This window comes from Podarcis filfolensis (assembly GCF_964270895.1).
Source record: "Podarcis filfolensis genome assembly, chromosome: 15".
Lineage (NCBI taxonomy): Eukaryota > Metazoa > Chordata > Lepidosauria > Squamata > Lacertidae > Podarcis > Podarcis filfolensis.
Genome location: NC_139618.1, coordinates 35,078,880 through 35,092,054, shown reverse-complemented (window position 1 = coordinate 35,092,054; position 13,175 = coordinate 35,078,880). Strand labels below are relative to the sequence as shown.

The 13,175-nt window shown below is 47.0% G+C and overlaps 1 protein-coding gene across 1 annotated transcript in view; it reads left to right on the top strand.

Annotated features, from left to right (window-relative positions):
- Window positions 1–13,175, top strand: part of ADGRA2 (adhesion G protein-coupled receptor A2) — a 117,287-nt gene that overhangs the window by 69,147 nt on the left and 34,965 nt on the right. The window contains exons 3-4 of the mRNA XM_083588348.1: window positions 10,664–10,735; window positions 13,081–13,152. Coding sequence (XP_083444474.1) covers window positions 10,664–10,735; window positions 13,081–13,152 — 144 coding nt within the window. The remainder of the gene's footprint in view (window positions 1–10,663; window positions 10,736–13,080; window positions 13,153–13,175) is intronic.

Sequence of the window (13,175 nt, the reverse complement as noted above, 5' to 3'; positions counted from 1 at the left end):
GATGCCAGCAATTAAAACATCTCTTCCTAAAGTTGTTTTTCATAACTACAGCATCTCTTTCCACATCTGCGACTAGCGGTGCAAACCTATGCATCTCTACTCAGAGGTGAGTCTCCTCAGTGGCCTGCTTCACACATTGTTGTAAGACAAGTTATGGCTTTCCAAGACTGCATAAAACTCTTGAGCCATAGAGACCAGCTTGCACTCACTTTTGCTCACCCCAAGCCCATTTAGCTCACTATGGCACAGCAGCTAAGCAAAGGTTTGGATTACTGTGTTGTCTGAGTCTAGTTAAGCTCTAGACTCCTTAACCAAGAACAAACCTTGGCTTAGCTGCAATTCCACACTAAGCCAAAAGAACCAGAGAGAAGCAAAACAGGTGCACTTTACTCCCTGGGAGCCTCCATGCTCACACTAAGTCTCCTCCAAGTTGCAGCAGAGATGGAGATCTGCTTGGTGATATGCTGGCTGAGGAACTGTGGATCACAGCACACCATTTTGTCTTTCATTTCTCTAAGGGGTTGCAGCGTCCCACTTTTTAAATGCCTTTTAGGTGGGCCTGCTGACGAGCGACATGGTAAAACCAGCAGTGCCTGGATACTTTTCTCCTTAGAGAATTGTAACCTTCCTTGTAAAAAACAAAAAACACACCCAACAACCCAAACCCACCTGCTGTTAAAATTGCTCTTTTGCTGGCAGCTGTGGCTCGGTAGGTCAATGAGGCAACAGTCCCCAGAAGACAAAGGAGGCCTTCAGCTAGCTGAAGTCTACCATCCAACTTCAGGCAGAAGCAAGGTGGGTGGGAAGGCCTTTGTCGCAAAGGAAATGAGTCTTGATCTGCAAGGGAACAGGATAAGCTTTGTTCTGGGCTGCTGTGGGTTGACTCCTTGCCGAGCATATGTGTTGGCGGGGTCTCACCGCGTATGGAATGGATATGGTTTTTGCTTTGCAGCTGGATGCTTTCATCCATCTCCAGCCCTTGACAAAACAGGGGTGCACCTCATTGCCCTTTTTCTGTAAGGGTTCAGGTTTGCGTGGCAAAATGAGCCTACAAGAGGCTGAGATCTGGAGGAGGATAAGAGATTGTCTTGAGATCTAGAAAAGGCTAAGGAACTCCATCTCCAGATCTGGAAGAGGCTGAGGAATACCATCCAGAGATCGATAAGAGGCTCAGAGCTTTCATCTGGAGTCTTGAATGCACTGACTATTACCTTCACCAGGTAAAGGGTGGTGATTGTAGGGCTACTCAACCTTTGCCCCACCCAACATCCTTGCCAGTAATTATTTTACACTGACTTCTTAACATTGTTTCATTTCAGGGCAGCTGCCTTCCAGTATTGCATGCTTGAAACAGAGCCTCTTCTCCTGTAGCCAACACCAAGAAGTTGCTAAACCCAAATCTACTTTTGCTCAGAAATACATAATTCTCAAGAGGGGATCTGCCAGATAAGATTTACAAACCCATAATTCCTTGCTGATGCACATTTTAATGCAAAATAAGTTAACTCTTTTGTCCCAGCCAGCCCACAAACCTACACCCATCCAGATGGGGTCTTCCATCCCCATCTTTCCTCCTCACACGCTCACCTGGATGGTGCTGTTCTGGCAGTGGCACCAGAAAACAGCAGAGAGGAAGAAAATGAGGGAGGCCTCTTACACCCTCCTCCCTTCCAGACCTGGTGCAGTGTTAGGTCAGGGTAGGGGAACAGGCAAAAACATTCAAAGAGGATGCAAAGCAGGGTGAATTCCCAGCTTCTTTTGGGTGGGGTTATGCTTTCTCTCAAGTTTACACCAAAATTACTTATTTATTTCACAAAGTTTGTATAACACTTGATTGGAAAAAAGAATAACCGCCATCACTGATTCCATTCCAATAGCTTACAAATATCTGCGACGGGCAAAATGACTGCAACAGTAAAGATTTAATCAGCTTCCTGTTATTAGTGCCAAGATTAACTGCTACACGAATCTGGAAGTATTTGGAAAATGCCACTTTAGAATATTGGTACAATAAAAAGGTAAAGGTAAAGGTACCCCTGCCCGTACGGGCCAGTCGTGTCCGACTCTAGGGTTGTGCACCCATCTCACTTAAGAGGCCGGGGGCCAGCGCTGTCCGGAGACACTTCCGGGTCACGTGGCTAGCGTGACGAAGCTGCTCCAGTGAACCGGCACCAGCGCAGCACACAGAAACGCCGTTTACCTTCCCGCTATAAAGCGGTACCTATTTATCTACTTGCACTTAGGGGTGCTTTCAAACTGCTAGGTGGGCAGGAGCTGGGACCGAAAGACGGGAGCTCACCCCGCCGCGGGGATTTGAACCGCCAACCATACGATCGGCAAGTCCTAGGCACTGAGGCTTTACCCACAGCGCCACCCGCATTGGTACAATAGGGTCTTTTAAAAAACAAAACAGAAAACCCCTGTTAACCCAAGAGGGTATGACCAAAAGTGTGACCAAAAACCCCCATTTTATTTTACATGGTTTGATTTTATTAAATTTATCAATGAAGGAATTGAAGTGCCAGCAACCCCAGCTAGGCATGTGGGCATATGGAATTCTTCCTAGTAGTATTAGACCTTATGTGAGTCTATGCCACAAGTATTTCCAACTGTACTTACTGAACCCTGTAAAAAAAGATAAAAGAGATAAAAAGGACTCTGATGCTTAAGCTGTATACATTTCTTCTTAATCCTCTTCTTCTTTGAATTGAGCTATGTATAGTACTGAAAGACTATCTCTTTCGAACAGTTTGCAGTTCTGATCTACCCGCTTATTTTTCAAAATCAATTTTAAAAGCATTTTTTAAAAAATGGGTTTGTCACTTGGGGGCTGTTCCTGAATCCAGCCCTGCTTCTGGATGCCCCGGTGGCAGCATGGGCCAGGAGTCCATTTGTCCAGTGTCATATGCCCATTGTACCCTTTGACTCATGTCCCAAAGGCATCCTTTGAAGAGCTTCCGGGAACATTAGCTGGTCTAATGATGTGTGGCAGGTTGTTTCATGAGATCAGCCCTTTTCCAATCATATGGAACACTTAAAAATAAATAAATGAAAAAGTCAGGTAGCAGGATAGCATATGTATGTTGGTCATTGACATGGCAAATATTGGAAGAAGATGGAATGGCTTCAGAGGGAAAGAATCCACAGTACCTTCTGTGCACAGTCCTGTCTTACATTGGGCTCTCAGAGTTTGCATTTGCTTCCCCCAATAGATCTAGGAGGACATCTGCATTGCATTTTCCATTTGGGTGCTTTCTGTTGTTGGCTGCAGAAGTAGTTGGCAGCGATAGCATCAGCTTTCTGAGACGTGGCACTGGGCCACCGAGTCGGACGCAAGGAAAAAGCCACTTAGCCTGAGCTCTTGAGGTCGGTCCTAACCCACCGTTTGCTTCAGTAAACACGGCAACCTGCTGCTGCAATGCCTCCGCCACAGCCTGGCTCTGCTTGGCTTAGCAGCTCTGTGTTTGTGACAGTGTTTGGGATCAGTAGGACAGAGGGAGATATTTTGGCTTTTGGGAATAGTCATTACAAGTCTGGCCGCTAACGAAATCTTGCTGTGTAGAGAGACAGGCCAGTCTGTCAGTCTAACTTTCTTTCTGTTTCTCATTTTTCTGTTCTTTAGTTCATTTCTCCCCATTTTCACATCAGTTGGCAATTTATTTAAATAGCCCTCATAAAAATCCATCCTGTGATTAGTCATATCCCAACTGTTCATTTTATTTTTTTTATTTGGTTAGTTAGTATTTTATATTTTATGCTTCTTTTACATTTCACTATGTATTGTTAAAAATGTAATCATCTTCAACACCATTGTCATAAAAACATATTAGTAATTCAGTAGTTGTGTAAATTTTGGTTTGCTCCTTTTTTCATGTTTCCAATCTTAAAGTCAGTTCTTTATGTTTCTGCAGACGTTTTTCCTATATATATATATTCCTATATATATATACGTTTTTCATATATATATATATATATCATCATCATCATGAAAATTTGTCAGCATTTTCATGCAAATCTCTCCTAAAATTTGCATGCAATTTTGCCTAAATACACACATTTTGTGCAAAGCATTTCCCACCAATATGCATTTCTAGGCACGCTTTACCCTCGCACATGCATTTTTGTACACTTTACTTGACTGGAGAACCGCATTGCAGAATTCGCAGATGTTTTGGAAAGTGCAGGTTTCACCTTTAACAGCAAACTTAATTGAATTCCTTCCCCCATTTCTATTAGTGATACCCATCACCAGTGGCGCAGATAGCTAGTTTTAGGACAAGTTGTTCTTTAGTGGCCAAGTATATTGCTTCACTTACTCAAAAATGTGCTAATTCAGCCCTGCTACATTTGGGGGCTGCTTTGCCATTGCCCCTGTCCATCATGTACCAGGGGGATGAGACAAAAACGATGCTGCAAAGAATTCTCCGCTTTCCACTGAGATCAAAATCCCTCCTTTTCCCCGTCTTTTATTATTTCTTTGCGGGGGTGGTTGATATCTCCTCAAAAAAGAAAAGAAAAAGAGAACTCATTCCAAAGCCAGGTGGATTTGATACAATCGTCACTATGCAGAGAGAAGAAACCACCATATATCAGCAGAACCACCTCCTTCTCCTGCTTGCTTCCCTGTAAAATCTGGATAGATTTCCTTCCTGCGTCTGCTGAATTCATGAATCCTTTCCCAGCTGCTCCTTCCAGATGCATGCAATAAATTCAGCAGCCAGAAGTTTGCAAAGAAGCTGAGGGTTTGTCCCCCCCCCCCCCGCCAGCTGATCCATGACATTCCTCCTTTCCTTATGAGCATAGGATCCTGCCTTATACCAAATCAGGCCATGGGTCCATCTAGCTCAGTATTTCCTACACTGTCTGGCAGCAGCTGTCCAGAATCTCAGGCAGAGGTCTTTTCCCACTCTAGCTGGAGATGGCCGGGCTTGGACCTGGACACAAAATCGATGCTCTCCCAGTGAGACATGGCCCTTCCAAAGATGCAACCATACCCCCCCTCCCGTGCTTAAGCAGGGACTGCTAAATTTCCAGAGACTGCTGTTTTAACCCCAGTGGAGTCAGATCCATTGAAAACACAGGGCAGTGCCACCATTAACACAGCAAGCATGATTTCTGTATGGACACAGGGGTTATATCAGAGTTTCCCACAGAGCTGCCTCCCCTGACCTGGTGTCCTCAGGACGCTGTTGGGACTCCAACTTCCATCGTCCCCTGTCTGCATGGCCCAAGGTGATTGGAGTTGGGAGTCCCAACAACATCTGGAGGGGTGAGGAAGGCTGCCAGAGAGTGTGTACTCAAGTCTTGATGTGGCTGTTGTGAGCTCTGCTGGTTCAGACAGGTGCTTGTGTATGGGTGTTCAGAGAGAGAGAGATGCTTATGTTACTTGTACATCCATGTTTAATCCAATGTATGGAGCTGCCTTAAAGTGCTTTGAAATGCTACATGGGGCAAAATGTTGCAGCCAGGATACTGAAGGGCGCGAGGAGTTTTGACTCTACTGTGCCAGTTTTGCGTAAGCTACACTAGTTGCTTGTTTGTTCCTGAGCTCCATTCAAGCCCAAAATGGTCTGGGACCTGAATGCCTTAACCTCAGACCACTGGTCCATTTAGCTCAGCATTGTCCGCTCTGGCTGGCAGCAACCCTCCAGAGCACTGTATGCAAAGATTTTTTCTCTCCCAGCCATGCCTGGGGATGGTAGAATTGAACCTGGGATCTTCCGCATGGAGAGGGGAGGGAAACGCTTTTTGCATTCCTCTGCAGGGAACCACTCTTTAGGACCCAATTGGAGCAAACAGCAAATTATATTTCCCTGGATTGCCATTAGTTCTGCTGTCTTGTAAACAGTGGGTTTTCCTTGGAATGGAGTAGGGCAAAGGGGAAATCGCTTGGACCCTTGCTTTCTGGACACAGCAGAAGTGTGTCATCAAACAAGGCTATCTATTTCCACCTGTCAAATGTGGAGAAGCCTTCCTATTGCTCCTGTCGCTGCAGAGGCTGTGAGCGACGCCCTGAACCCTTGGCTCTGGCAGCTCCATAACGGACTCCTGCATCTGTGATTTAGCCACCGGATCTTTTGAAGTGGAGCTAATGAAAGCCTTTGAGCTTCCTCCAAGCTGAACTCCAGACAGAGGTCTATTGTGGCTGCATTGACAAGGGCCCTTCATTCAGAGTTATCACATGCTTATGAGATAGTCCCAGCTGAAGAAACAACTTTGCCCTAAGGCCGCTTGTAGCATTTGAACAGTTCTCCTTGATCCCCTTTGCACGGCCCATGAGAATTGTGCAGTGTGTGGTTCCAGCCTTAGGAATGGGCAAGGAGGGACTCTCCACTGGACTGTCAAAGACCCGTTCCACCCTGAGTTGCTCCTATTGCTGTCCTTTCCCCAAGCATCTATTTTGCCTGTAAGGTAGCATTTTACCTCTGTGGCCTCTGAGGAATAGTAGCAACAGCGGCAGCTAGACGTTACGTTTCAGGTGGGCTTTCATAGGTCCTACGCCTGTCTTCTGATTCAAGTACAAGAAGGAAAGACTGGGCTGGATATTTCTCAGCAAGTTGATCTGAGATTCCCCTTTTCTTACTTTGATTATAAAGAGGGGTGTGTGGAGCTCCTTACCCCCCCCCCCCAACCTTTCTATTAGACTAAGGATGTGACCCACTGCCTTTTTCCACCAGCAAGTTGTGACGGTTGCTATGAGGTAGGCAAAAAACCCAGTCCAGCCCAATCTGTCTGCAGGCAAATTCTTCCTTGGCCCCAAATACAGCAACCACAGAGGGGAGATCAGGGCCAAGGCCAGCAAGACCATCCACAAAGGCTCACAGATGTCCAGCGGATATGCTTAGAAGGTGAAAATAGGTCTATTCTGCATGCATTAAAAATGGGGGTGGGGAGCCTGTGGCCTTTCAGATGTGGCTGGACTCTGAATCCTATCACCCCATAGCATTGCCCACACTTTCTGGGGTTGATGGGAGTTGCTGACTGATCATTGCAAGCAAAGAGGAAAAGGAGTAGTGGTGGAATGGAGTCTCCTGGAAATGGGCAGGCTGACTGGTTAGGACCCTGAATGTCAGCACTCTGTGCTGCACCCTTTTGTTAAGGTCCCACTTCCATGAAACTATGGAGTGGTGAACTTGGGTAATGATCTTTAGTCCAGGATGCTGCAAGCACGCCCCTGTTTCCCTTTGAGGAATGTTGAATGATGTGGCTCTCTATGATCTCAGGGAAAACGGCTTTCCCAGCACAGACATTTGGGAGGAAGGGCAGGCAGCATTTGAAGAAGAGCTTTTTTAGTGCTTGCCAACCCTGATTTCTAGCTCCAGCTGTCTGTTTGGGATTATGGGGATGGTTTCTCCTGCTGCTTTTGTTCTTTCCCCCCTTTAAAGTATGATTTAGGGTAGCAGCTGTGCACAATGTGGTGTGCGTGACTCTGCTCATCTCCTCTTTTTGCAAAACTCTGTAGAGACTCGGGGGCAGGAGAGAGAACGGCAGTAGGTTGATGTCTGGAAGGAGGATCTTATCGCTAGCGAGTTTCTGAAATGAGTAACTTGCAGAGCCAAGTGCCTGCACTTCGGCCCTGAATCTAGAGACACTGAGGTGGTAGTGGATGGAAGGGATTTGCTCACCTTTGTAATCATGTGGTGCCCTTCTCTGAAAGAGAGCCAGTGTGGTGTAGTGGTTAAGAGCGGTAGTCTCGTAATCTAGTGAACCGGGTTCGCATCCCCGCTCCTCCACATGCAGCTGCTGGGTGACCTTGGGCCAGTCACACTTCTCTGAAGTCTCTCAGCCCCACTCACATCACAGAGTGTTTGTTGTGGGGCAGGAAGGGAAAGGAGAATGTTAGCCACTTTGAGACTCCTTCGGGTAGTGATAAAGCAGGATATCAAATCCAAATTGCATGCTGCGTCACTAGGGAGATAAGGATGCATCATTTTCTAGTCTGCTCTGTATTTACCTCATGCAGCACTGTTCCCATTCTGCTGCAGTTAACCTTCCACTGAAAATGACACTATTTGCATCACCATCTGCTGCGTCAGTTTAAGTAATTTCATCATCATGTAAAATAGGTTGTCGTTGCATTCTTGCACCCCATTCATTTCAATGTGAAGGAAATGCAATGCGATTTTTTTTGGGGGGGGGGTATAAATGCAATATCATAGAATCATAAAACTGTAGTGTTGGAAGGGACTAAGGCAGGGGTCAGCAGGCTTTTTCAGCAGGGGGCCGGTCCACTGTCCCTCAGACCTTGTGGGGGGCTGGACTATATTTTGGGGGGGAAATATGAACAGATTCCTATGCCCCACAAATAACCCAGAGATGCATTTTAAATAAAAGGACACATGTACAACTCATGTACAAACACCAGGCAGGCCCAACTCATTGAAAAACACGCTGAATCCTGGACCATCCTGGCCGGATTTAGAAGGCGATTGGGCCGGATCGGTTTAATCCAGACCCTGTGGCAGTTTATTTCCTGGAGTAAAATCCTAAAAAAAACCTCAACAACTTTGGGGTAAAATCGTAAAAAAAGCTCAAAAAGTTTGGACACCACTGGTCACTAAGAGGATCATCTAATCCAGGAAAAAAGATCCACTCATGCATACTTCTTATATCATGGCATAGAAAGTAGACAGAAGTTTTCCTCCCTCTCTTATAATACTAAAACACGAGGTCTTCTGGGCGCTTGGGTGGGCTGGGTAGTCTGTGCTGTTTGTTTTTTTATTACACAGTGTAAACACTGAGCGGTGAGAAGAAGCCACCATTACTGGGGCAAGAAGAACCCAGACAAGGGCTCTTAATGAATTACAGAACAATAACGAACCTCCTGAAGCTGTACACATCCTTTGATGTTTGAGGTTAACGGTAGTGAACGCCTTTAGGCTCTACCCATCAAGTTAATTTCCGTGCGGTGAAAATCCACCACTATATTGCAAAGGAAAGGAAAGGGGGAAGTTGCTGTCTGATGAACAGGAGCCTGGGGGTTGCTGTGGCTTCTTATCCAGAAGATCAGTGAACATGTGCTTAACTGCAGTTCCTCCTTACACAAGTGTTTGCCCTTCCCCTTCCCCCATCTCTCTCTCCTGATGCAAAAGAAACAGGTAATGGTGAGATAGGAGGTGATGAGAGCACTGTGTCACACACACACACACACACACACACACGTACGTGTCCGTGGGGAGCAAGGGAAGGAAAACCTATCCCCTCTGGACGAACTATAACCCACGGACTCCTACCACACACACACACACACACACACACACACACACAGAGGGTTATCAATGGGGCAGTGTGTTTGGCTGTCAATCAGAACATTGGTGGTTTGAACCCACCCAGAGATGGCTGTGGGCAGGATTCCTGCCATGGAGGAGGTTAAAGTAGATGACCATTGGGATCTCTTGCAACTCTATGATCCTATTATTCTATCCAACGCTAGTCCTACCCAGAATAATCCCAATTATATGAATATACATGGCTAACTTAGGCCCGTCGTTTTCATCGAGTCTACTATGAGTACGGCTTGGCTGGATATGGCCCAAAGTTTCTAGTGTTTGCAGAACCTGAGATATGTGGCAAAATGTACTGGCACCATTCTTCTGATTAATTTGTGGGAAACTGGCTTGCTACCTCCACCATTTTCGGTGTTTTATTTTGCTCATCCACCCACCTCCCCCCCAAAAAAAAATCACACACACACATATGAATGAGACAGGCAGACAGAGAGCCAGATTTGCTACCATAAGACGCTACTGACCTTAAAGGGAGATTAGATAAATTCATGACTGATAAGCTATCAATGGCTACTAGTCATTCTGGTTATATGTTACTGCCAGGATCCGAAGCGTCATGATTCTGAATCACCAGTTGCAGGGGAAGAACAGCACGTTCTTGTGTCCTCCTCCTGGGTAACCCATAGGCATCTTGGGCTTCTGTGTGATACATGCTGCTAAGCTGCACAAGGACTTTGGTCTGAACCAACAGGGCTCTCCTTAATTTTTTTAAAAAATAGTTGCTTTTTGTCATGGGCCAGGAGGGGGAGCACTTCAAAGATTGAATTCATTCATTCATTCATTCATTTAAAAATGCAGTTGTCATCTCCCCTTTTTGCCAGGAAAAATAAAAAGTGAAAGAAACAAAATCACAAATGATGGCACTGTAGACATAGCAAACAAGAGACAACCCCCCGCTGGAAGGGGGGAAGTTATATGGGCTTTAATCTGTAATAATTGTTTTTAAAACCACTTGGTTGATTAGAATGGCTAGATATATGTATATACAGAAAATGTTGGCATAGCCTGTGGAGACTGGTCCGTTTGGGTGAATGGCCCCCCAGCCTAACTCTGCCAGACTCCGTCTGCCTGCCTTCTTAAGCCAGACCAAGAGGGGCCTGGCTGCCAGCTTCCCCCCCAGTCTCAGTTTTGCCCTTTTAGGAAACAGCAGGGAGAAGGGTGGGGACAAAACGTGAGTTAGTTGGCTCCTCCTGTCATTGGTTCCAGCTCTGCCTACCGTTGGCTTCCTTGCTTTCTGGTCCACCAATGGGCGCAGCCTGGTTGCAGTGATACGGAGTGAGGAATTTCACCCAGTCCTCGGTAAGAATGTGCCCATCGGGAACATGGCACTCAGATCCTTCCTAACACCTTTTTGTGGCTTCCTCCTTTTTTTCCAGAGACCTGAAGAACAACTTGATTAGCATCATCCAACCTGGAGCTTTTCTAGGCCTCTCGGACCTGAAGCGTTTGTAAGTATCCCTCTCAAAGCCCCCCCCCCTCCCAACTCCAGAGCAGCCCATTAGTTTTTCCTAATGTTCAGCTGAAACTGCCTCTTGGAATTTAAGCCCCTTAGATCCAATCTTGCCTTTTGGGTCAGCAGAGAACAAACCTTTGCCTTCCCCACGTGATCTTCAATAGGTGTACAATCAAATATATCTGTACACGTGTACAGTTTTTCTCATGCAACATGCTGATGGGCACATTCCTTTATCAGTGGGCACAGTAGTTGAGCTGTGCCAATGAACAAGTGTATGCTGTTTCACACAAACAGTTGCACATGTGTAGAGACAGCTTGTACCTGAGTTCGGTGTGATGCGTGAACAAGCCTTTCGTGGCAACCATTTGTGTATTTGAAGAATGTTACCATGCTTTTCCCCCCTCCAGTCTTCTCTCCTCCATTACTTCCTTCAAACTCTTGTCTCTTGTGAGATTAGATTTATCCCTTTAAAGCATTTAAAGTATTTATTTATATAAAGTATATCAAAAAGTATTTACCGTATTTTTCGCCCCATAGGGCACACCGGCCCATAGGACGCACCTAGTTTTTTGGGGGGGGGAATAAAGGGGGGAAATTCCTTTATTTCCCCCCAAAAAAAACCAGGTCAGGGAGCAGCGGGATGGCGGCGCTCCGCCTCCCCGCTGTCCCCCAAGCTTGTGGGGCTGCCCGATATCTGCACGAAGCCCGGGGCGCGCTGTGCAGCGCACCCCAGGCTTCGGGATGCAGGCGGCTATCCATAAGCCTTGGGAGCCCGACGGGAACTCCCACAGAGCTCCCAAGGCTTGCGGATAGCTTCCTGAAGCCTGGAGAGCAAGAGGGGTCGGTGCGCACCAACCCCTCTCGCTCTCCAGGCTTCAGCGAAAGCCTGCATTTGCCCCATAGGATGCACACACATTTCCCCTTCATTTTTGGAGGGGGGAAAGTGCGTCCTATAGGGCGAAAAATACGGTGTATATTACCATGTCATAAAACATCAGGGCACTGCTTTCCATATCCATGGCCATCTTTGCTGCTGTTCTCTGAACCCATTTCAGTTTGTCTGCCTGTTCTGTCACTGGAGACTATGGCAGGGAGGGAGAAAGTAGATGTCAAAGGGCTGTTCTCTCCCACCCTTGGCCATCTCTGGCATGGCCCCTGTCTTCCATTCAATTGTCATTTCACCGCCATGAATTGCCATGGTAGATCTCCTCCTACAGTATCTGCTGCTTCCAACATCACTCTGACCATCCAGTGAGTTCCCAACTAGAATCTCAATTGATGCTAGCACACAAGAACAAATCGTTCTAGTTTTATTCCTGTACACAGCATTCCAACTACATGAGCGCCACCCCCAATGTCTCCACCTGGTTTCCCAAATATGGGGAGGCTTATAAGCCCCTTTGTGAGAAGAGTGAGTGAGGACAGCACACCCAGGTGTAGAGGCTGGCATCTGCAGCCCCACACCCTCCAGCGGTCAGGGTGTGGGGCTGTTCAGGAATGGCTCCTGAAGAGACCTAGATTCTCATGCTCAGCAAAATCCACCTCCAGTGACATCATTTCTCACACCCTCTCCATGTTGCTAAGCAGTAAAGGGACCCCTGACCATTAGGTCCAGTCGTGACCGACTCTGGGGTTGCGGCGCTCATCTCACTTTATTGGCCGAGGGAGCCAGCATACAGCTTCTGGGTCATGTGGCCAGCATGACTAAGCCACTTCTGGCGAACCAGTGCAGCGCATGGAAACACCGTTTACCTTCCCGTCAGAGCTGTACCTATTTATCTACTTGCACTTTGACATCCTTTCGAACTGCTAGGTTGGCAGGAGCAGGGACCGAGCAATGGGAGCTCACCCCGTCACGGGGATTTGAACCGCCAACCTTCTGATCAGCAAGTCCTAGGCTCTGTGGTTTAACCCACAGCACCACCCCCGTCCCTGCTAAGCAGTAGGCATGTCCAAAGTTGGTTTTGGGGGCCTAATCTGGCCCGCTGGTTGGTTTAATCCTGCCCTTAAAAAAACCTTGACAACTTCAATCCTAAAAAAAGTCAGCGACTTTGATTGGCCCTTTGGTCAGCCCTCATGGCCCTTCACTTCAAGAAAACTGACCCTCTTTAAGAAAGTTTGGATACCACTGAAAAAAGCAGATATCCTGGAGAAGACAGCTTGCAAAACGTCAGGATGACATGGCAGCGGCTGCTATTTGCCCATGGACTACTCATTGAGCCATCATGCCCCTTTTAGTTTGACCTCGGGGTCCTGTGGGCTGCATTTCTTCCTGGCATTGCCCGTGGCTTCCACAGTCCTCTCACAGCTCTTTTGCCTCCTCTGATTATTCAACAGGGACCTCTCCAACAACCGCATTGGGTGTCTCAGCTCCGGCATCTTCCAGGGATTGGTCAGCCTCATCCGCTTGTGAGTATTCGTGGTGGGGGTGT